General features: G+C 45.7%; 1 protein-coding gene across 2 annotated transcripts in view; it reads left to right on the plus strand.

Moving 5' to 3' along the window:
• Positions 1–25,331, plus strand: part of kank1a (KN motif and ankyrin repeat domains 1a) — a 46,396-nt gene that overhangs the window by 18,666 nt on the left and 2,399 nt on the right. For both annotated transcript variants that reach the window (XM_036526502.1, XM_036526504.1), the window contains 8 exons: positions 3,453–3,578; positions 12,856–15,534; positions 19,154–19,339; positions 20,638–20,746; positions 21,282–21,491; positions 21,975–22,062; positions 23,257–23,476; positions 24,704–24,846. In XM_036526502.1, the coding sequence (XP_036382395.1) occupies positions 3,542–3,578; positions 12,856–15,534; positions 19,154–19,339; positions 20,638–20,746; positions 21,282–21,491; positions 21,975–22,062; positions 23,257–23,476; positions 24,704–24,846 (3,672 nt within the window). In that variant the 5' untranslated portion in view covers positions 3,453–3,541. The remainder of the gene's footprint in view (positions 1–3,452; positions 3,579–12,855; positions 15,535–19,153; positions 19,340–20,637; positions 20,747–21,281; positions 21,492–21,974; positions 22,063–23,256; positions 23,477–24,703; positions 24,847–25,331) is intronic.

Here is a 25,331-nt window from a genome sequence, read left to right on the forward strand (position 1 = left end):
ATGAAGGATTTGTTCATGAGAGGGTGAAATACCACAGATGCATAGGCAAAGGCCATCAGTAATGGAGCACAGCTGTTGAAAGAAAGTGGGTGGTTATAGTGCGTGTGCGTCGTGTGAGAGGCCGGGTTGGTGTGACAGTGGAGTGAAGGTTATGCCATCCCTCTCCTACAGGTGTGTGTGCAGGGCCAAGCCATGGAGTGTCAGACCCTGGAGACTTGCGGTCAGTTCTCTGTGATGCACGCATGCCCGTGTTTTCTCCACCCCGAGCCAGGGACAGCCCATCTCACAGTCCATCAAATGCCACACCGTTCCACCGCTCTGAGTGAAAGTGCACCCTCGTCCTCACTGCCTGTGTGTGTGTTTGCCAGTCACCGAAACCCCCACCACACTTCAGAACGTATCTCAAATATTTCTTGTTACAGCAGCAGAATTCAGGGTATGCTGTGCTTTATTTAAAGACATCCTTTCATCAATGTGGTTTTTTTTTTTTGGTCAATTACAAGACATAACATGACTATTTGTGATTCATGTTCTTTTAGGTACGCCCCCCCCATAATTATAGGTTGCCCCCCACAGTCACATTCTTGGCTGTGTGTATATATATATATATATATATATATATATATATATAAAATGAAGAAGTTTTAATGAAAGATTGCACATAAAGTGCACATGTTTTGAAAGTCACGTTCAGTATTATCTTACTTTATGGAGTTTGGAGTATGGAGCTCTGTACGTTGGGCCCAAGGCAGACTTCAGTCTGCGTAGACTGTGTCATCCATGTCTTTATTGGGAAGCTTCTGGAAGCCAGGCTTAATCTTTGTAAGCCATAGCAGAGGTTCTCATGGCCTGTGGATTTATGAGGGCTTGCCTCCAGTGCCTGGACAAGGGCAGGTATTAGCAGAGAGGGTCAGAGGGGAAGGTTTGTTGTTCATGTGCTCTAAGCTTCGTGGCCTAATCCCTACTGAAAGCACTGAAGTACTGTTCTCATTCATCTATGCTTAGAATTAAATCAAAACTTGGACTTACTCAGGCAGTAATTGTATCTGTAATGATACACCTGGTTCCATTGGCAACCATGTAAAAAAAAGTTTATATTTCTTTACTAGGACAATTTAAGTCATCACTAAAAATGGATGGATTTCAGTTCAGCACACTTGGTTTTGGCCAGATTCATTTGGTGTCTGGGATTTACCCAATGCTTGAATAGGTTGAATGCTTGTCTTACTGCATGTAGCCAGTTGTAGCTCATGCTTTACATAATCATCTTAATTAAGTCAGCTGCAATTTAAGAGACAGCTATATTTCTGTAAAGTATGTGTCTGTAGATTTTTAAAGTAAAGCATGCCCAGATTTCTCTCTGTAAAGTTTCCCAGAACCATCGTGAAAGATGGAACAAATGCAAAACCCCTGTTTTGATTTGTTACACACCGCCCTGTAATTGAACACCCTCAGTCATGCAGGTAATATGATATGATGTGGCTTTAACTATTTTTTCTCTGCTGGTGACCATACCAGTTATTAGAATTACAATGTGTTAGATTCAAGAATAACAATATGACAACATTGCTCACACACCGTTCTGTATATAGTCCATTATTTGACCCTGCTGTTACATCATCAAAGTGAATACCTCACTTTTTGTCTCAGCCAAAATATATTGCTGACTTGTGAACAGGTTTACATTCCCAAGTTCCTATGGCTGTACCTAGTTATATTTTCCAGCATCAAAGGTTTCCCTGAGTGTGAGTCATCTGGGAAACCATTTGAACCTGGGCAGAAAGGGACCCTTTTTCAGCAGAGGACTGTCTTGTAAAGTGCTTTTGAGCAAAACAAAAGGTTGAATGCATTTTTTTGGGGTTTGACGTTACCAGCCTTGCCAGTGTTTACGTTGTTCAAAACAGCGCTTTTGCTCCTCATGCAGTTTCCCTCAGGAATTTACGGGGCGGAACATGCTGAGAGGAGAACACTGATCCCGTCTGGTGTCCACATGTCTCCAACTACCTGGTTCCCTCTAAACAGACATGCTCCAAGCTGGTGCTTTGATAGGGAAACCAAGGGTGTATATATGTTTAATATATACATATACATAATACACACACCACACACTTGCAGTAATATAAGTGGTGATTTAGATCGTTAAATGATATAATCTTGCCAGAAATGTTTATTTTCAGGTCTGAGATAAAATAAGATATGGCAGTGGCTAGTATTTACAGATACAAGGTCTTGAGGCTGGGTGTCTATCCAAGCACTGGCTGGTCTATATTTGATACTGTTAATGTCCTCTGTAATCCTGGTTCGGTCTCCAAGTCTAGGTACACATTTAAAATAGCTTTAGTTACTAATGTTAACACTGAGGGCACTTCTTCTTTTACACTTGAAAGGGGGATAGGGTTAGCTTTCAGCCGTGTTTTCTTTTCACCCCCATGGCTTCTCTGAGTGTGTTTGCTCTGATTGACATGATATCCTCGATGTGCAGTTTAGGACTGAGGTGAATTGCACAAACGCAGACAGCAGTGGAATCGTCACTGTTCTTGATAAAGACCTTAAACGTTAGACTGAGAACCGTGAATCCATCTGACCGTGATCCTAAGCACTGAACCAGCGTCACCTTTTACACCTTACGTGTGCATTTCACAGACTGTATGACCTGAAGGCTTTGGCTCTATATTGGGGGGTGTTGTCATTGCTGACCGGACAGTCTGAGGTTCAGGGGGTCAGTGGTCCACCTAGCAGCTCTTAATTCCATGTGCTTTCTCAGCTCCTTTGGAGTGGGAGAGCACGTACGCCTATCCCCCCCAACCCCCCCCCCCCCCAAATCAAAAGCTGTTATCCAGTAACCAAACAGCACACAATGGGAGCAGTTCGTCATCCATCACAAAGTAACACACAGAGCTGGAGTGTTTCAGTAGGTACAAGGTGATGTGCTGTAGTGTTGAAAGTGAAGAGGCTGTAGAGCAGATTTGGGACAAATTGATGCTAATGCAGGTAAGAGATGAAAAAAAAAAATGTGGAAATGCTCTGATCGTGCTGGATGGAGCCACTGCTTATTCACTTAAGTGGCTATATGTTTAGTTTGTAACTCCCAGATTTCAGTCAGTATGAAACTTTTTAGACCATTTCTACTATAGGAAGGCAATGTTGCAGGCTGTGGAGATATATGTCATACAAATATAATATAGCTTTTCCAAGGTGATTGACACTTGCCATGTAACTCTCTTTGATTGAAATTACAGTTTATGTGTGTGTATTTATATGTGTGTTTGTGTGTGCACCTGTATGTATATGTTTGTGTGTCGCAAGCGTTTACAATTTAGACAGCTGTTAAACAATTTAACAATATAATGCTTAATTTGAATGAAGAAGTCTAACCGGGGAAAGCAGAAGCATGAGCACATTGATCAAACAGATGTGTGTAACATTGTCTTTCTTTGTGTCTTGATTTCCAGGTTGCATGGTAAGCTGGACTTACTGGTGCATGGCATTTGCATGACTCCATTAAATCTCAGTGTGGAATTGACAGTGACCGCCCGCAGCCATGGCGCAAACGACGCACGTTAACGGCAGCACCTCAGGTAACCCCTCCCGTCTGCTCGACTCCCTCTGCCTGCATCTCGCCCGTTTGTCCCTCAGAATTAGGAAGCGGGTGGGCAGCGAGCTGAGCGCTGCCTTTGCAAACCTGGAGCCACGAACGGCACCGATACCGTTCGCTCAAGCGTCCAAGGAGTTTCTTTTTCCATTGTGATGTCACAAGCCACATCGGGTTTTCATGGAAGGACCTCCGCCAGCACACAGCAACTTGACGCTGACCCTGGAACAGTTGCGAGCGTTGCGTGCTTTCCTTATCTTTTCCCCTTCTCGGTGGAAACACTGCCGCTGATAGTTTTTTTTTTTTTTGCATGTGAATAGAAATACGAGAACAAGGCACCGTTATGGGTTTTCCACCCGTCGCTCCTGGTTCGTGAATAGGTCTCTAATTGGCGCTGGAGAGAACAAAGGTGTGATTGCCACGGCAGGAGCAGGGACCCGGGCGCCTCTCCCACATGCTGTGCGAATCCATTATGGTGCTGACTTCGTTGCAAAGGTTCCTTTGATAGCAGTGTTGCTGCCAGCGTTGTCACTTTTGCTGATAACTTTAACTGATGCCGCCTGAGTAATCTGGCTGCCGTCTGCCTCCCTCCCTGGCATCTCTCAGAATGCGCATCCATTTCTGTGTCAGTGATCTGTATTCATGTCATATGAGGGATCAAGAGAGGAAGTTCTTGGTTATACAACTTCCTTCCTGGAGGGCTACGGTCCAGCAGGTCTTCCAGCACTCTTTAAAACACTTACCCTCCCAGCACTGGGGAAGGAAGCTATGTTGGGTTAATCCAGATAGTGGAAATAGGTGGTTAGCTTCGTGCCTGAGTGGGAGGGGGGAGGGGGAGGTTGTTGCGTACTTTGCAGCCGTGTAAGACCAGGGCTGGAATGGAATGTTTTGCATTTTCCGAATCCTCAGGAGCCTCCAGTTCATTCGGGCCCGTGGTGGCAGGAAAGTGTTGGTTCAACAGAAGGCAGCCTGAGCTCTAAACGGGTCTCTGCATACCTGGAAGACAAGAAGTGTTCTATGTACTGTGCGCAGGAAGCTGGTTGCTCGGCAACCTCAGCTCTGGGAGTTTGGTCTGGGCAGAGTCCGGGCATTAAATGAGTGGTGAGCGTTTATGTTTCAGAAAAAACACAGATAGTTGAACTCCCCTTTCTCCTGTTCTGCAGAATTTGCCAATTTTGTTCTACTAAATGTCGGAATGGGATGTTTTTTGGCTCTATTACTACAGCAGATACATACAGTAGTAAACAAGTTCATCTCAGAAACACAGTCACACACACATTCTTTGAAATGGCATAGCTGGACAGCTTTCACAGACTTGGTCTTAAGATAAATCATGCTTTGTAGATTCACATTCTGTGTATCTTACTGAATTTCATGCACTCTTTGGATTTTATCTTGTTTTTACCCCAGCTTCAGTACTTAATATACATGTCTGGCATTTTTATGCTTTAAATGACAGATATGTAGATTGGTCATCCTTTGGTCGTAAAGTCTGCAGGCAGTGTAAATTAAATGTAAAAATCCAGTTAAGACTTATGTGCTTTAGAAAACACGTTAGAATGTGTTAAGAATATGCGCAGATACATGGAGAGGACATCTTTAAGTGTCTGTAATTTGGTGAAGTGCAGATAATATGAATGTGATGCCACTAGAAAGTACTTACATTGCGGGTGGCTGGATTTATTACAGTTGTAAATACACCCCGTATTTTCATTTCATTGTTAATCTTAAAAGGAAAACATTCAGATTTTGGGTTTGTGCTGGGTTGTAAGTCACAAATTCCTCCCTCTCTAGATACACTGGGACCAGACTGCACAAGTCCTGCCTGTGAACGATTTTCACAGTGCGATATGAAATATTTCCCTGTCAGCTTGGCTGATCTCTGTACACATACCCGATGGCTTCACACATTCCTGCTTTCACTCCTTAATCAACTGCAAGCAAGAGAAGAAACTGAACCCCTTTGTACTGAGAGAAGTACATGCACTGCATGTCAAAGACAGGGAGTTTTCTTATCGTAGTCAAGTAGCCTGCCCTGACGATGATCACGTATTATGATCAGTCATTTCATAATACAGTTAAGCACTATGCATGTGGTTGTTACAGTGTTGGTCATTGGTTTCATGCTCATAACTTCATGCTCATAGCTAACTTGACTAACACTGTTTCAGACATTTCACCTCTGGTGTGTGTGACTTGCTAGCCGGAGAACATGGGCAGGGCTACGTGAAGCCTTACACACACCCTTGCCTCCTTCACCTCTGTTGGTACAATGCAATTTAGGTCACCGGGGAGAGGAGAGAGGTTTTAGCAGTTGGTTTGCAGAAATTCACAGGAGGGAGGGGGGGGGGGGGGGGGGAGCTGGTTGCCAAGGTCAAGGACTCCGTGTCCAGAACAATGGGGCTGACCTGCGCCTGTTGCAGGAGTGAGGCTGTCCCTTTCCATTGCGCTTTGCAGCGGTACAGCTAAAGCCGTCACCTTTTTCCTCCGTGGGCAGTGGGCCATTCTGTCTGAAGTACGTCTCAGCAGGAGAAGCTGGCCTGCTGGCAGCACCGTGTGCTGTTTTTGCTTCATCACTAGCACTGGCACGGAGCTGCAGAGATTGTTCATGTGCTCGTGTGGCTCTTTTTCCAGCACATCCATTTAGTTTTGCCCGTGTGACAGTCCCTTTGGGTGAGGGATACGTACAGTACGGCGCACAATGTGAGGATGAGTGAAGTTACTCAATCTGCTGTGAGCAGTAAAGCACATTATTGAGTGTCCTGCTGTTGTCCAGTCCCTGAGTGGGCAGCCTGACCGGTGGATCGAGGATCAGTGTCATGTCAGCACACATCGAGATGGCCTGTGCCATTCAGTCAGCGAGAACATCTATGTGAGCTTTGCTGCTGCCCTAGAAAACACTGCTGCCAAAGCAGCAATGAAAACAAATAATCCTCAAACAAGCTATGTGCCTTATTATTTAGGGAAACCGTGCCAGAAATTGGTGAAAAAACATCAACATTCCCTTTGAAATACGAGAGTTTGGGTAATCCATGCACGTTAAATCGGGAAAACATATGTAAATATGAGGTTATGTAAGTGTCTGTCATTGCTTTGGTTAACCTTGGCAATATTAAGTGAATTTTTCATGTACATTTCAATTTAAAGCTTTGCTGTATGCTGTATGCAAAGTACCTTTGTTTTAAGAGGTGTTTTTGCCTAAATGATGTTTGTTTCTTCAGCATGTGGTACGTTCCAGTCAACCCTCCATGTTATTGCTGGCAAGAGTCACACTTGCTCTGTAAGTAGGTTGGCATTTATTTATTAGTTCTGTTGATTTCTCTCTCTCTTTGTGAAAGGGGGTTTAAACTGCACAGTATTGTTGTTGCCTGTCCAGGATTTTAATGAAGACAAATCTGTCACTGGAGCATTGAAATGACGTAGGTTAACGGAGTAATTAAACTCTGGTAGGCTGGCAGGCGTTAGCAGGCCGGGTCAGGAAATGCCAGCGGAGTGCGAGAACCCCTTTCTGCTAGCCTAGCGCTGAGACCTGGTGATGTGTCTGTGCAGCTGAAGCCCTCTCTAGCCTAGCCGAAGGGTCACTTCCTGGTTTTTTCACACCCCCCCTCCCCCCCAACAGTGCCAGTGAAATTCCATAATCACCTGAAAGTAAGGAAAATGGGTCATTGTGCCCTTCTCCTTGGAGATCTGGAGTTGGTTTACCATTGCAGAGAAATGTGAATGAGTACTTACAAAAGCTCTGTTTATCCATGCACTATAAAAATGAGGATATGTGTGGTTTCTGTCTACAGTTTTACTGCATGTTTTCTCTTGGTGTTTAAGTTAGTTTAATTTGAGCTCAAAACACTTCAGGTCAGGTAAAGGGTGTTTTTATCTGGCAGTAAGTTAGGATTTCCTTAGTGCCCATGCAGCAGCAGAAAACAGGAAAAAATGAGTCAGCTGTCACACTGCAGTATCTGTGAGGTTTGTTTGCTTAATCCTCAGTTCCCTGACCTCATTGTTCAGTTAGCCCAAACATCTAAATATACTTATTGCACTACTCTGCTAAAAGGTCCAGAACCTTAAGTGCAGCAGTACATTGCTATTACATGCCCCGCAACGCCTGCTTGAGGCCTTCACAGTACTGTTCTATTTTTGCATGTCATTCAGTGAGGTGTCGGAACACAACGCATTGTTTAAAATAGGTTTCCTCTCAGAGCCGATAATGTGTGTGGAATTCTTTCAGAGGTTACTCAGCTTCCTGTTGTGTGATGCCATGTCTTGGAGTGTCATTATCTTGCATTGGTAAACGAAACCCAATCCTATACTTTTGCATCTTTGCCTGTCATAGCATAAGATAAGCCGGTCCAGATAAGAATACACAAAAGAGGATAGACCAGGGATGGCCCTAAAAATTAGTCTTTACAGCGTAGATCGTCTACTGGTTTATTTGACGTAAAAGCTGTAAGCCTTAGGTTTTTATTTGTAATCATGATGTCCTGCATATCATTTTAAAGCTTTGTTCTCTCACAGTGAATGGAATGAATGATCTTTGGTGCATCTGGCGCGTGTCCAGGGGCTACCTTGTTCGTCCTCTACAGGTATTTGTTTTGAGAAAAGCTGCATGTCAAAACATTTACTGCATTCACTTTAAACCAGACATTCGTGTTATGCTTGTAAGCTTTGAAGATGACATGTCGTGGAAAATGTTCTGGCAAATGTAATGCGTTGCGGTTGGTGGTGTATTTTTTTTAGCTCGGAGATGCATCTTCAGTGTGTTTTTGGAAGGAACGTGCATTGTTTGACCAGCAGGAGCTAGTGTGCACCAACCTGTCTTGCTTGACATTTACTTGACATTGTTGCATATCAGGTTAATTTGCTCAACAGTTAATTCTGTGACCCTCCTGGAAAAACTGGATAAGGTTGGATAAAGTTGGATAAAACCTATGAATTACCCTTAAATTCTTTTTTTTTTCCTCTTAAGCCATGGCTTTTACATCAAGGCCAAACATGTGTGTCTGCTTTTTATTATGACTGTAAACATTCAGCAGGATTCTTCATCCAAGGTGACTTACTAGTTTTATTAAAGAATGCAATGGTTCAGCAGAATCACAACAATGCCCGATTTTCATTAACATGTTTAATGAAAAGAAAACAGCAAAAAGATGTCAGGGAGGCAAAGCTGAATTACATACAGTGCGATAGAGAGAGGAAGGAAGAAGAGGACAGTGCAGGGATGGATAGATTAGGAAGAGGGGATGGAGAGTGAAGAGTGGAAGCAGGTGTTTAAAAAATTAAAATCAGAACCTCATTAGGAGACCAACATTACAAAGTTTGAGCAGACAACACTAGAACATACGCTAAGGATTTGAGGAGAAGAGTAAAGACATGCATGTTGGAGACAGTAACGGCACCCTGCTGGCAGAGAGAGGTGAGTGACGGCTTTTCCTGAAGAACGACCTTTCAGGACATTTAGAAACACTTTCAGTTGATCTGAGAGGGAGCACAATGGGTTGCGTCTTAGTCCGCTTGCAAGTGGTGGGAGCCGTTGACGTACGCTGCATTGGTTTAGGCCGGCGGACAGATTTCGAATGCACGGAGAGTTAGCCTGCGTGTTTTGTGTGCATGTGCTCTTTGTCAGCACTGAAAAGAAGGTCCACGAAGAATGGGATTCTGGGAACTCGGCTGTCTGTGGAATTCTGTTTTCAGCTGTTTACATGGGACTGACATTAGAAGAGCTGTGAAAGGCCTGTCACATTTCAGCTAAGGCAAAGCTAACCAAAATGACCCCTTAGCCCCTAGACAAACGACCTACCCCTGCAGGGTTAAGATTGAAAAAAAGAATTGGAAAGCGGCCATATTTGAAGGTCCACAGGACATTATTGTAAAGTAACCTTACCTCCGTTACTAAAGTTTGTGTGTGTGTGCGCGCACGCACGTATGCGTCTCTCCATGGAAAGAGTCGTACAGCTTTTTCAAACCTATATGGCTGCATCATGCTCTGCTCATTGAAGCAGTATTTTTTCAACTAATCGTGTTTTGCAAACAGCTAGCATGTATTTCTCAACCCTGTCTTCATGGCATTATTGCCCTTATACCCAGAAGTGCATTTAAGATGTTTAATCTGATTTAACAAGAGCAATTTATATTTCTGAGGAACAGCACATTGTCATAATCAAGTTTGGATAACTAGCTTCCCTAGTTGACTCTTTAACCTTTTGTTCCTCCTTGAATGTGGGATAATATTTGCATACATTTAGTCAAATACTGTAAGAGCTGTATGTGTAACCAAGCTTGCTCCTTGTTACGAAACAAGCTTTCATACATACTTATGTAATGTACATATACAATACATCATTTAGGCATAGGCATAGGCATCTTTACCTATTCATTAAGTGGAACAGATAGCTTATTATTAATTGTCCCAGCTGTCCCCAAAGCAATTGTATAATGTCAGTACTGAAGAGGTAGTACTGTTTCATTTGCACAGTATCTGTGCATACAGTAAGCCTCATTCACTGTCTGCTGCTGCACAGGGGTCATGAGTTTATGACTGGCCGGATCCCTCAGACTGAGGCAACGGCTCAGCTGTCCACTGCCTCTCTCCCCCCCGCGGTACCAGACAGTCCCATCCCTTGCTGGTGACATCACTGGTTAGCTCCCGTCACCCAGCGCCGTGCTGGGCGCCAGCCTCGGCGAGCGCTTGTTTATTGTGATGAAAATGCAGCTGGCCGAGGCGAGAGGCAGGGAAGCCGATTCCAGTCAGAAATCCCTTGCTGTTGCGTCTTACTTTATCTGGCGAAATGGGGACGCCCACAGTGCAACATTAAGGTAATAAGGAGATTGCACGGGGTTTGTGTTTTGGTTTTGTCTAGACTTCTCTGGCTACGCTGTGCTATGCATAAAATGCATTTACGGTAGATATTATGAATTCACAGGCATGCTTCTGTCTGTATGAGAGTTGTAAACAAGCAAAAAAAGTGCATTTATAGTTCAATCTGAGTATTTACTTTTACCTTTTTAAGTTTAATATCCACAGGAAAATAAGAATTCAAAACATACACATTACAAGTATAAGGCCTATTTTTTTAATTCTTGCCTCCTTGTTTGAGAGAGAGGTACCTGTAACTGCAGAAGAGGCCCTTTGTTGTGTAGTGAGGGAACTCCAGGAAAAAGCCGTCTGATTGGAGGAGGTCGCCAGCCTATAGCGTGCTTGTGCTCTGCCTGGCTAAGTTTACACCAATAGTGGAATTCTTCCCCTTATGGAGTGAGGAGCGAGAAGGCACACGCGTAGCAGGGAAGAGAGCCTCCAGCCTGCTCTCGTTACAGAGAAAACATTACATACTGGCCGCGGGAGAGCGAGAGAGAGAGTGTGAGAGAAACATTGAGGTAAGAGAGGACTGAACAATGACGGAGTGACTCTGAATGCAAAGTCAAGCTCTCCAGTTCTGTCTTTCGCACCGAACGAGGAACTTGGCTGCAAGTTTGATGCAGTTTTAATACGGGCTTTGAAACATTTGAAACATTGTAGAGAGCTGGCTTTCTTCAGGAAAGTTCTGGGCACTAAGAAAGGAGCGCTTTCTGTTTGAGAAAGCAGTCTGAATGTATGGTTTTCCAGTGGTCTGTGATGTTGATTGGCTCACGCAGAGCTGACCCATTCTAGCTCACGGCAGGCGTTTTCTGTCTTATGCGAGGAATTCAGGCTGCCCTGTAAGAGACTTTGATGGTTCTCTCTGCATATGGGCTTTTGTGTTTGTAGAAATCTTTACTGGGATCGCATTCTTCATTGTAAAATGAGCGCTAGCTGTGTGGTTTTGTAATAATGCTGACCCCCAGTCTGTGTTTACAGAGTCATTTTGTGGAGGAAGATATTTACTCTATGTGCTTACTTGTCTCTTCTTCCCCTCTGTACCAGATTGTAGACTGTAGTTGTAATTTGTTCCCACTTCCAAGAGAAAATGACAGAAAAGTGCATTTCTAAATCAAACAGTGTCTGTGATGGCAACATTAGGAGTAAACATGGTGTCATTGGTGATTTGTCTGAAACTAAGAGATTAGTTAAATCTTTTCGTTAAAAAAACAGAAGCCGTGATATGTGTATGTGGCTCACCTTTGGACTATACACAAGCTCACATTGATCTCTCAGTTGTGTGCCAGACGTAGTCTTGATCCCCTGGTATATTATTGGAGACCTCTCAAGACCATATTAACCCAGTCTGGGTCTTGGTGTTGGCATGTGGTCTGGTGACACCACAGTCTTATTGTCAAGAGGAAAAATGGCATGCTTATGTGAGCAAAAAAAAAAAAAAGTCAGTGTTTACACTACAGTGGTACATATTAACTTGTCAGTTCCGCAGAAATTACATCAGCAGCTAGAAACATTAAATCACTTCATGAGTCAACATAAAATGTTTTTACTGTCTGGCATAGTTGGTGCTTTTTCATCTCATCTCTTGATTTCATTGCTGGCACCCGAGAAGGAAATCTCTTCCCATGGCTCCATGTGAGGATTTTTGATACAGACGTGTATAAAAAAAGTCTTGTACTCTTTATCGTTTATCCTTTTTTGCTGTCTCGGGTCTCTTTCTCCATCTCCTCCTGCCACACTGAGGCCAGTCTTGGTGTCTGTGCTAAATGATTAGCGTTCAGTTTGCCAGAAGTATGCGAAACACTCTCCCCACTTGTTTCTACTTGTTAGCAAATTTGAGTTATTATCTGTCATTGTACACATATTTTGTTCTTTCGTCAGTCGCAATAGTGTTTTTAAATATAGAAGGATTGATTCAGCGTAACTGTTACTCAGCTATTGGAACAGCCATAACTAATTTGTACATGGATTAGATAATTTAGTCATCACTCTACAGCTACAGTAAAACTGTTTCTGAGTGAAAATAGTCCTACGTGATGTAACTAAGAAATGAGGACCATTTATGCATAAATCTGTCTTCACAATTACAAAGCATTTATTTAATGCGTGGCTCTCAACTAGAAATGGGTATTTTATGAATGTTGTTTTATATAGTTTTGTATAGAAGGTTTAACATGTCTGACCTAGTTTTGGTTTATATTGTGTCTCAGTTTTTGTGATGTTAAATTGAAAATCTCTTCCATAGTTATTATCCAAAGCACCTTGGAGAGTTTACAAGAATTTTAGATATCCCAGTACTGCTGAAGTACAGAATTTCCTTGACAAAGTCCTAGCTCCTCCCCACTGTGTTTGAGTTCAATTTAGGAATATATCTGATAGAAGAGCAGTGCTGATTATACTTTCCTGTTTCCCGCAGAAAAAGGAGAGAGAGGTGCAGGTGCAGAAGATGACCGAGACCCCGTGGCCCCTTACTATCTGGAGACCCCGTACGGCTACCAGATAGACCTGGACTTCCTCAAGTATGTGGATGACATTGAGAGGGGGAACACCATCAAGAAGCTGAACATCCAGAGGAAACCCAAAGTGGCCAAGGCCGTGGCGGCATCCCGGAGCGGCGGCGGCCAGACCGCATGGGCCTCCACCGACTCGCTGTCCTCCTCCAACAGCGAAGAGAGCAAGCAGTCCCCCGTCTTCTTCGCCCCCGCCCGGAACCAGCCCACACCTCCACAGGCCCGGGCCGCCCCCGTCCATGAGGCGCCCCCGGCCTTCCTGAGCGTCCCCGAGGGCAAGCTGCTGCTGCCACCGCCGTCCCCCAGGGTCCTCCGGCACAACCCGCAGGTGGAGAAGACCCTGATGGAGACACGCCGGCGGCTGGAGCAGGAGCGCCTGCTCCTGCAGCCCCCGGCCAGCGAGCCCACCCGCCGGAGGCTGGCCAGCTTCGGGGGCATGGGCTCCAGCAGCTCCCTGTCCTCCTTCACGGGCTCCAGCGGCCAGAACCAGATCTCCCCGAACTCCCACCCGCTGCTCCACAACGGGCACCTGCCCAATGGCGAGTACAACCACTACTTCACCTCGTCCATGGGCAGCTCCATCCGCCACAGCCCCATGAGCTCGGGGATGACCACGCCCGTCACCAACGTCAGCCCCGTGCACCTGCAGCACATCCGTGACCAGATGGTGGTGGCCCTCAAGAGGCTGAAGGAGCTGGAGGAGCAGGTCAAGACCATCCCCATCCTGCAGGTCAAGATCTCGGTGCTGCAGGAGGAGAAGAGGCAGCTGGCCTCGCAGATGAAGAACCAAAGGCTCTCCAATCAGAACCAGCACCAAGGTGGTGCCTTCCGGAAGCGGTCGTACAGCGCTGGCAACGCCGAGCAGTTCGAGCAGTACTCCCAGCCCAGGAAGGGCTCGGAGCTGCACATAGACTCTGAAGACGAGCAGGAGAGCGCTGAGCAGAGCTCCCAGAGGCTGGAGGAGTTCAGGCAGCTGACGGCCGAGATGCAGGCCCTGGAGAGGAAGATCCAGGACGTGGGCGACGAGTCGCAGCACGGCTCGGCTCGGAGCCCCGAGCAAAGGCAGTGGGCGAGGGAGCACAAGTCCATCGCCGTGGGCGCAGACGAGAACATGAACGACGTGGTCATCTACCGCCGGTCGGCGACGCGGCGGAGGGACGCCTTCGCGCAGGCGGGGCCAGACACGAGGAGCGCGGCGGTCGGGGTGACGGAGGCCATGCTGGGCGTGACCACCGAGGCCGAGGCGGAGATCGAGATGCAGCACCAGACCATCGACGCCCTCAAGGACAAGATCTACAGGCTGGAGGTGCAGCTGAAGGAGACTACGCACGAGATGGAGATGGGCAAGCTGAAGCTGGAGCTCCAGGTGGCGGGGTCGCGGAAGAAAGCCGACAAGGGCTGCACGGCCAGGCCGGACACGTTCAGCACAGCGGTGGAGGCAAAGGTCCAGACGCAAAGCCTGGGAGTGGGCAACCACCTGGAGCTCAGCGACGCCAGCACCGGCAGGGTTTCTCAGACCCTCGCAGTGGCCGTTTCATGCAGGCCAGAGCTGCGGCACATCGCTGCGGGCCCAGAGGTCGCTATGGATCGCTGGGTTGTACGGGAAAGAGTGCAGAGCCAAGATCAATGCGTTGGAAATCATGTTGCAACGTGTAATCAGAATGTGGGGACAGAGCTGAGTGTTTGTGAAATGGGAATCAATACAGAGGAGACAGTGGACAGCATAGGCCTGCGTAAGGCAGGCCTTGAACAGGCGAAGGAATACCGGTCGATCGGGTGCGGAGACTGCCCGGTGGACGTGACGGTTTGTCCCCCGAAGGTGCTGGCCTCTCTGGGCATGGTGACGGACCAGGTGAGCAGAGCGGACCTGGGGGTCATGGCCGCGCCTCAGACCAGCTCCCAGCACACGAACACGGCGACAGACGTCACGAGCAGGTTCACCAACACGGACAGGGCGGTCCTCACCGACTCCTGCACCAACACCGTGCTGAGCACCCAGGAGAAGCACACCAGCACGGCGCCCACGGAGACCAGGACGGTCGCCGTGGGAGACGGGCGCGTGAAAGACACGAATACGGGGCCTAAGACGCGCTCCGTCGCGGTCGGGACCTCCGCGCCGGGGGAGGCTGCCCCAGACAAGCCACCCACCGCCAAGACCAAAGAGAGCGGGGTCGGGCTGACCAGCGTGAGCGAGAACTTCCTGGTGGGCCTGAAAACGAGGAGCATCGCCTGTGGCCCCTCTGGCCCTCTCGATCCCACCAAAACGAGAAGCGTTGGAGTCGGGGACGGAATGGTAGAAGAGCCAGCTCCAGTAGAGCAACTACAGCCCCAGACAGCGGCCGGGCTGGACCATTACATCGAGCGCGTGCAGAAGCTGCTGCAGGAGCAGCAGACGCTCTTGGCGGAGAACTACAGCGAGCTGGCCGACGCCTTCGGCCAGCCCCACTCCCAGATAGGCTCCATCAACAGCCAGCTGGTCAGCACCCTGTCCTCCATCAACTCAGTGGTGAAGTACGGCAGTGTGGAGGAGCTGCGCAGCATTGACGTCCTCAAGAGGTGCCCGGATTCTACAAGTGCCATTCAAGGTAGACCATACTTACACAATTATGAGTAGTTTACTCTACAGATATCTTCTAATATATATGTAGCTGTATTTGGAGTTTGGCATTAATGTTATAGAAAAACTCAGCATTCGACATTAAACCACAGGAAAATGTTTAGCTCCAAGTTCATACAAGAAGTTAATGACCCGTCTAAGACTGATTTGTACACTAGCCCGACACTTTCCTTGGTTTTATTTCATCATACTGTACAAGATTGCTGGTTGCTTTTCAGCAAGCTTAAAGCATCTGGCATTGAAGTGATCTCTTCAAGACCGCATTTAACTGCATTTACATGGAAACAGACCAAGAGACTCTGGACATAAACACCCCTAAAACAGGAAGTGTGGTAAACAACAGGGATGACAAAGCTGACAAAATATCTGACTTCATCAAAAAAGATTGTGGACTGACTTTTTTTTTATCTTTCCTGAGGGATTGTGGTTAGAAAGTAAAGATTTTCATGAATGACTCATGATAGTTAGTTTTGTGTTGAAGTCTTCCAAGTGAGCAATTTCCGAGCTCCTTTGCGTTCCAGTTAAACCCCCAGGCAGACAAAAACACAGTAATATGAAACATTTGTTTTCCTTAAGTGTCCTAATTTAGACTGGTGTACAATTAGAAGGTCATTTTGAAGGGTTATGGAAAACAATGCAGCATGTAAGTCTGAAATGTTACTGTTAACAAATACTATTGCACAAGTTCCACTTGTGGTTTCACTATGAAGCCAGCCAACATTTGGCTATGACATTACAACAATGTCATCACCAAATGTTTTGAATTAATACACATGGATCCTTTTCCTGTAGCATATATTGTTTCTCCTGTATTTTGCTTGTTCTGGCAAGTGATTGGCTTTAGTGATAGGTACTTAAAGGCTGTTCTGTTTGGCCCAATGATTACATAATTCAGTATCTCAGACCACACAGAGTTAAATTACAGTCTCTGGGAGTTTCTACTTGTGTTTAAACAGGCAAGCAAAGAAGGGAATTACTTCTGCAACAAAAACCATGCAAAAAAGCGACAATGCACTAATAACAATGCGTGATAACAGAAAGCATTAATTTGGGATGTTTTTCCTCTGTCAGTAATCCAAGAAATGGCCGGTGACCAAACGTCTATTTTTACTCTGCGGGTCCCAAGCTCTGGGAGGGAACAGGCACACTCGCATTGTGTCTTTGTATAAACCGAACCTTGATAGGATTTGACAGGTCGAAGTTATCTCTGACCCTGAAAAATGCACCAGGGCTTTGGCTGTATACCAACAATGAGCTCATTTCTTTTTGGGACCAGCAGCTTGGACTAAATGATCAGTTGTTTTTCTCCTGTTCAACTTCTGCCGGTGCTGATTCACAGCTCTTGTCTGTTATGTAATACTCTCCTCTGCTTGAGGGATTGTGTCCCAAAGTTTAGTGTTGCGAACTGATTTGATATTTCAATGTTATAGGTGCAGTGCTTGGTGTCCATAGCAGTAATCATGCCGTTTCTGCTGGTGTGTGTTAGTGAGAGGGTGCAAGGAAAATGACCAAACCGGCGAGGATGGGAAAATATTGCAAGTCTTTAATCATTGTCAAAACACTGGAAGTCTTTGGTCAATCCACCATCTTTGCAGATTATGAGAACACTGCTTTTGCATGTAATTGAAATGTCAAAACTGGTCCTTCTGTGGTAAAAAATGATCCCACTCTAACAGCACAAGGCAATTCTGGTGCACATGTCGCAGTGTTTGAATTTCAGAAATCTTGAACTTCCTCTCTGTTGTAACTCATTTCATGCGGTGCAGGTCTCTCTGGTTTTAATTATGAAGTGTATGTCTTTGGCGGCACAGGATGGTTATTTGATGCTCAAGTGCAGTGACATGAAAGTTGAAAAATAATTCAGATTTGATGGGCAGAATTATTTTATCAGTTGAAGGGCAATCAGGACTTATTTAATGAACGAACATCATGTTTGAAGTGAAGACAGAGTTGTCATATTTGTTCTGAAATCTAAATGATCTGCATGTATATCAAATTCCACCTGCAGGTGGGTATTTGCGTCTGTTGCCAAGGTTTGAGTATTTCCAGACTGGAAGCTTAAAGATGCCTTTTAAGACGAAGATCAGAGAGATGAACAGATCAAGCATTTGCTCTTCATCTTCTCTTGCTTTTTTATATATTTGCCTCTCATAAAAATAGGAATTTAACAGGAGGTATGTTTTCCATTGTTTCTCTCTCATCTATAAATAAACCTTGCTTGGGTTTTGCTGATGTAACTCAGTGCAAGACTAGTGTAGAACACATTGCTTCATCTGCTACCGTTCAGTACAAAGTCTGAGTAAAATTCAGCCAATCTTTGAAGTGAGCTTCAGGCCCCTGGTCTCACTGGCTTGCCAAATGTTTGGCAAATCAATTTTAGATAACCTTCCCCTCCCCCTCCCAGGAAGTTTTGAGTGTTCACTTGCTGGTGAAAATTTGCGACATTTGACTGTAACCAGGTGAAAATGAGTCCCCTTCTGTGCTCTGCAGAACTTTCAGTTGATTGCATTTGAAGCGTGCTGGACGTGCAGTGAATTTTAGGAATGAGGTTAATGGGAGTTTTTTTTTTTTTTTACTTCCAGTAAAATGTTGCAGGAACTATTTCAAACTGACAGTGGAATTCTGGGTATGTTTGCCCTTTTCAAAAGAAAGCAAAGTTTGTTTGTCATTTTGAAAATCACTCATCCAGAACTGAGCACTCCAGCGACCTTCAGTATCGCAGTAAAGAAGCTTACTCTCCTGGTCGTTCATTTTATATGCATGGAGAGATTAAATATGAGGCTTTCGGCTTGTTTGTTTGGTTTACAGCAACATGGGGTCAAAGTCTAAATCAAAGTCTGGAGTCGTCCTGCAGAGGCTACTGACCGGAGGGAGGTCCACAGTTTTTGGTTCTCATTTAAAATGAGAGCCTTTTAGCTGTCCCTTTTTCTAAAGTCGTCATCTTCAACAGCAAGCCCCCCCCCCCCCCCCCCCCAGCGTACTACATTAATCATTAGAGTACATCCAAGTTGGCCACCAGGGAAAAACACACTTTTCCTCACCTACGTGTCACGACAGGTCGTTCTCAAAATGCACGTCGTCAGATTGATTTGCAGCCCTTCACATTTCAGTCATGTGACATACGCAAACATACATTAGCTCCACCTGTCAGATAGTTATGTTCCGTACACTGCAAGGGGAATGGAATCTCCCTCTGCCCATGAGAAGCTGTTGAGCAAGGGTTCCCAAACTGTGGGGTGCGGTCCGATAGTGAGTCGTGGGAGCGGTGAGGCGGAACGCATGTTATATTCCGTCCATAGTCATCCACAGCAATCAATCACTGTGCTGAGTAGTGCACATGGAGCTACTTTGACATGTATTCAAATTATAATTCCATATCTGACCATGTGTTAGGCTACATTTTAATAAGTCCCTTCATTATGTGGGTCCTGGGCTTGGGCAGTATGGGAAACCCTCCTTTTGACGGCGACGGCTCCCCATCCTAACTACCGTGATGTTACTTGGTGAACCCATTGTCTGGTGTAGACAGGGCAGTTTCCAGCCACCGTCTGACTGTCACCCCTCTGTCCCCTCCGTGTCCCGGGCAGACGCGGGACAGCCACAGATGGTCAGCAGGACGGGGACGTGGTCCGTCACCTCAGGGGCAGAGGTCACCCAGAGCGAGGGTGCGACGTCGGCGCCCTCTGCTGGCGAGACTAGGCCTCCCACGCAGCAGCAGAGCGCGGCCACACAGAAGAGTCTGATGGACCAGCAGATGTCCTCTGCTCTGCATGGTAAACATCGTTGTACCCAAAGACTGGCATGTTTACCTCACCTGAGCTTCACATACCTTTCTGATGCTTACGACGTAGAAGCTGTAAAACTGAGGTGGATTTTGCACCTAAGCTTTTGCAGTAGCATTAGCTCAGTTGTAAAGGTGTTGTGACAATAAAAACCAGTAGCATTTAAGGTTGCAGGCTAACCTCAATGTTGCACAGTAATAGTTTAAGGTTGTATAACCTTTGACAGCACATAGTCCCTTTGTGATAATGTTATTCACATTGGCGCTACATTTAAAGGATGGCACACTTTCCTCTGTGTGTGTGTGTGTGTGTGTGTGTGTGTGTGTGTGTGTGTGTGTGTGTGTGTGTGTGTGTGTGTGTGTGTGAGATAGAGAAAGCGTACAGCATGTAACATACCTGTTCCCCTAGGCTTGTGAAAAATATTTTCACACCTGTCAAAATAAAGGAAACATAAAATGAACTGTCATGCCAGTCATCCTCACCTGACACAGTGGGGCCCATCATAACATACGTACCTTAGGGCAAGTCCTGGCAGCTTTCTGGCTGCTCCTTTTCACCCGTGTTTTCAGTAGCGGAGACGGGGTTGCTTTTTTTTGCTTTGGCATTTGTCTGCGTGAGACCTGCACTTAAAATGTTTTGGATAACATTCGGTTTGAGAAAATTCCCGTGCCTCGGGGAATTATGGCCTTTGGAAGAATTGTCCTAAAATACCTAATGTGTTTAATGTCCTCAGCCGTTAAAGGAGGACTTGCATTGCACATGCTCTTTCTTAAAGAATTAGCATTTCGGTTGTTGTGGTGGAAGGAACCATGGAAAGTTTTGCAGTGTAAGAATCGGGCTCCATTGTAAAACTCTGTTTAGTGAACATAAAGACTGAAGAAGATTGCACTGGAAATCGTGGCCTTCAGTTATGGTACATAACTGGCATTTCAGTTCTAAATGTGTATTATGGATAAAAAAGCAATAATGAATGTGGGTTTACATTAAAATGAACCAATTCTTAAATGTGGCATTACATTAAATTACATTACATTTCTTTAGCAGATGCTCTTATCCAGAGCAACTTCCAGCACAACAGAACAGAAGTGTATTCATTCAAGTTGAATGAGCAACAGCGTCAGGCCAGGCTAAATATTGCCATGTACAGGCATATAATGGCATGTGACGTAAATAATTGTGTTCTCTCACTCAGTAACACTCAGATTGTTTATGCAGATAAGCCCCATTAGGCGTCCTCGTGAAATTACACCATGCCGTTTCCTGAACTTCCTGTTTCCCGGTCCTTCCAGGGCAGCCTTGCAGTCAGAGCACTCTGAAGTCCATCATGAAGAAGAAGGATGGACACTCGGGTTCCAACGGCACCAAAAAGAACCTGCAGTTTGTGGGAGTCAATGGAGGGTGAGAGTGGGGTGGGGCTATTTTTGGAAACATCCTCAGAGGAGCTACCCTGTTACCCTGTCTTATTTTATGCATTTGGCCTCCCAGTTTTCTGTGTTTAATTCACTAATTATATGCTTAGCATGTCTTTCAGGATATATGAGAGACATGCTAATCTTTTAGTATGCAGGCAATTACACTGTATTGATTCTTACCTGTGTGTTTACATTTATGTGTGGATATTCAAGGGAGTTCAGTTTGTTCAATTATTATTATTCATAAAGTCATTACTGATGTCATTGAGTCCTTTATTGGATATTATTATCCAAGTCAATTTACAGCATATATTTGTATACACGTATGAATGCAAACAATGATAAGTCAAGAATAATTGTTCATCATTCAATCATTGAAAGAATGCATCCTTGCTTTACACAGTAATACAGTCACCAACTGAAGGGACATAACAGGAAGTGGGAGAGCAAGTGTGTCTTTGGGAAGGGTGGCAGGTCTTACCTGAGGTCACATTACCTGGCTCACTCTGACCTCCCCTCAGGTATGAGACGACGTCCAGCGACGACTCCAGCTCGGAGGAGAGCAGCTCCTCGGGGTCGGAGGACGAGGACGAGGTGAAGGTTTTCGGAGGGGAGGAGGCGCCTGGGGGCTTGGAGGGGAGGCAGGCGGGGGAGTTCCGCAACAAGGGAGCTGTTGAAGTCAGAAGAGCGGTGGAAGAGGGCAGTCCTGAGAAACAGGAAGTGAGGGAGAGGTGGGTAAAGTCCTGGAACCAGGTAGTGACACAAAATAAAGGCAAACAGCACATCCCTTTGGTTCCGCAGTCTAACGACAGTAACCGTGAGTATGGTACAGTGGCAAGATACAGGGCGTGGACCCTCATGGTTTCCAGAATTAGCCCCCAGTGGACTACTTCTGTTGTACTCCTTAGCGGGGTTCTTGACCTAAATTACCTCAGTAAAATATTCAGCTATAAATGAGAGAATTGTAAGCTATCTGAGCTGCTCTGCATAAGAGCGTCTACTAAGCAAGTAATGTCATGAGATGAAGTTTGTGGTTATGTGAGTAACAAATTTAAGCAAGTGTTGTATGTTTTATGTATTTATAATCTTTTGCTGTAAAACAATAAAAGGAAAACAAAGACCAAATTTAATAAAATTTTTAAAAATGTGGGAGGTTGAATAGAGCTCTCATTGCAATCTGGACAGGTGCTGTTTAAACCCTTTTCCTCCCACAGGTATGAGTTGAGTGAGAAGATGGTAGCTGCCTGCAACGTTCTGAAAAGCCACCTCAATGACGGCAAGGCTTTAACTGGCAAAGATGTGGTGAGAAAAAGGATTTACTTCTGCCTCTGTGGGATTAGGCAGTGTGGTGATCTGTCAGTCTGCCTTTTTCTGGAAAGAAACCTAATTCCCTGTTGTGCCTGATTCTGTAGCAGCACTTCGCTAATGAGAACAAGATCACATTTCGACAGAATTCAGACTAAGAAGATATGGATAATTAGGGTGGATTAAGTACTTTTTTAAAGTGTAAGCTTTTCTCGTACTATGCTACTGGCAGCATTGCTGTATTTAGATTTTTCCAGCTACCAGCCTCTTCAAACCTTTCATTCTACTTGCACGTATAGCTGGGCGGTGTGCCACATCGTCTCCAAACTGTAATCAGTGCCCTCAGACAAAGTCTGTTCAGAGAGCTGGCCAAGGGATGCTCCTCACTCCCCTCCCCACCCCGCCTCTTGCACTCAAACATCTCTGCTCCTGCTGCTGCACGTCCAATAGCGTTTCATCCAGCTCGAACCTGGAGCCTTTTGTCAACATCAGCCCCGCGGAAAAAAAGCAGCAGGGAGTCAAACCAAGTTAGAATAATTTTTCAGCCTCACGACTCTGTTATGCAGGCAGGAAGGTGACTAAGCCTTTCGTGTCTAACACAGTGTGAAAGAATGTTTATCCCACAGCGCAGGTTGAGCAAGCGTGCAGAAATAACACTATCCTCTAGACATTCCAAGCTGTGCTTTAGCAGGAGCCCCGTATCCAGCAGGCTTTCAGAAAGACCTTTTCTGCATTTTGGCAGCTTGCTTTGCAGATAAATGGAAACAGTTTTCCATCATTAACTCGACCAGTAGGATTGAATTGGACACACATGGTGTTCTCTCCTTTAGAAGAGATAAACTTTGATACAGACATTTATCGAAGTAAATTATTCTTTTCAATTCAGTTGTCCTGTCAATGTGCGTACAAGGAGCTTAACACCTTATACAGTAACTAATGCAAACTCATTTAACTGTGTAACTGATTAACTGGGAAGCATTGAGTTGAGAGTATGTGTTTGCAGCGTAGCTGTTGGAGTCACTCTGAGCGGTTGCAGTACAGTTTTTGGAGTTACGAGTGTTTGCAGTATGGCTATTGGGAGTCATTATGAGTGGCTGCAGCGCAGCTATTGGAATGATGGAGTGTTAGCAGTGTGACTGTCAGAGCGTGCCCTGAATGCTGAAGTCTTCCTGTGGCTCCTCTCACCCCCAGCGAGCGTGTCTGAACACGATCCAGCACGAGTGGTTCCGGGTGTCCAGTCAGAAGTCAGCGGCGCCGGCCATGGTGGAGGACTACCTGTCCGCCTTCCGCGCCGTGTCCCCCGCCGTGCTGCGGCACGTGGTCAACATGGCCGACGGCAACGGCAACACCGCCCTGCACTACAGCGTGTCCCACTCCAACTTCGACATCGTCAAGAAGCTCCTGGATGCAGGTAATGCGCGGCACTTGCCTACCCTTTACGCCTGTGGGACAGCGACGGCTGCTTCGGAAGCTTGTGTCGCATTGAAAGTTTTGTTGACAACCGATGCGTGTCGGGTTGGGTAAACTGTTTATTTTCCATTGGGCTCTTTTGTGAAAGTTTTTCACATTATGATGGAAGTCTTGCCATTTTTACGTATTCTTTTCTTATTTCATGAAAGGTTTCATGAGGTTAGAGCTAAGGAGGGGTTGGAGTTTTGCCATAAAGAGAGCAGAATTCCCTTTGGAATCCAGATTTTCAAAGTCACTGAGAATTTCATTCTTTTACATCATTTCGAAGGTTGTGGTGTTCTTTTTACATCATGCATGATTATGAATGAAACATCAATGTTTTTATGCAGCGCAGTTTTTATTTTTAGAAAAATGTCTTCAAAAGTAAAAACACATTTCTTGGTTAAGTAAAAAACTCATTTGGGAAATATTGAAGCTGCAAACTTTGTCAATAATAAATACTGTAATTACGCATGCATACTTGTAATTCCTGTAATGAGAAGTTCTGTCGTAAGAAAGCTTTTCCAGTGAAGTTGCAGGAAGTGTGTGCTTTTTATTATCCTTGTCTTGCACAATGTCCTTGGAAAAGATTGACTCCAGTTAACACCCCTTTCAGACCGCGGCATTTAGGCCACAAGTTTATTAATCTGGGTGCTTCTGAGCCGCCAGTGATTAATCGATTCACAAAAAGCAAATTGAATCACATTTATCCGACTCTCCCGTCATTAAATCCGCATCGAGGGGGTCCCGGTCCGCCTAACCTGAATGAGCTCGCGGGCGTCCCGTGCCGGCTGGAGCTTTGGGGGCGCCCGCTTTCAGGGAGTGAGGAGCAGTGAATTCGGCGCGGAGAGTGATGAGCTGCAGGCACTTGTGAGAGAAAAGGCCCATTGTCCCGGGCCTTTGTGTTCCTCTGCTGTCTGATGGTCTGTGCTCCGGGACCCTGTTTTTGCTGTGCGCCATTGTTCAGTACGACACTCTGCTCCAAAGGTCTCGGCCCGGCAGTTGAAGCTCCGCTTAGGCCTCGCGTCTCCGCCCCTCCTCAGAAGGATGTGGGCCGGCTGAATGGCGGCCACGTTAAGTGTCCCCCTCCCCACACTGACAATGGCCCCCCTCCATGGAGTGGGGGTGCTGCTTTAAGCAGGCGCTGATGTGTCCCCCTAACCCCCCCACCCCCTTGTCTTTGTTGCAGATGTCTGCAATGTCAATCAGCAGAACAAGGCGGGCTACACCCCCATCATGCTCGCTGCCCTGGCCGCCGTTGAGGCCCAGAAGGACATGAGGATCGTGGAGGAGCTCTTCAGCAAAGGCGATGTCAATGCCAAAGCCAGCCAGGTCGGTACCATGTACAGAGAGGGAGGGAGAGAGGGAGCCCCTCTCAAAGGGATGTTTGCTTTTCTTCTGCAAACAGCCATTATTCTGCTCAGCCTGTGTAAGATTAGATCTTTCTGTTTTATGAATGCAGGGAAAATACAAGACATGAATTAGTTATAATAAAAAAATAAGAGCAGGTACTGTCTTTACAAAGGATCAGTGGGTGAAATCTTATATATGCCAATATGTGTCACTTTTTCAGGGTCAAAATGCAGTTTGTCACATTATAAATCTGTTTTGTAACTGCTCTCCATCAGTTCTTTCATAAAGTTTAGTTTTTTGCCATTAGAGTTGTGACACTTCAACGTTAATTTTGTTTTGCTACAGGAACCTTTGCTTCCTTAAAAAAAATCTTAAAATCTGATTCACTTGGTAAAATCGGACATGTGCACTTAGTAAATCTTTTCTCCTCTTGACCTCTGACCTGTGCCCTCTCGCCCCGCCAG

Source organism: Megalops cyprinoides, chromosome 4, assembly GCF_013368585.1.
Source record: "Megalops cyprinoides isolate fMegCyp1 chromosome 4, fMegCyp1.pri, whole genome shotgun sequence".
Lineage (NCBI taxonomy): Eukaryota > Metazoa > Chordata > Actinopteri > Elopiformes > Megalopidae > Megalops > Megalops cyprinoides.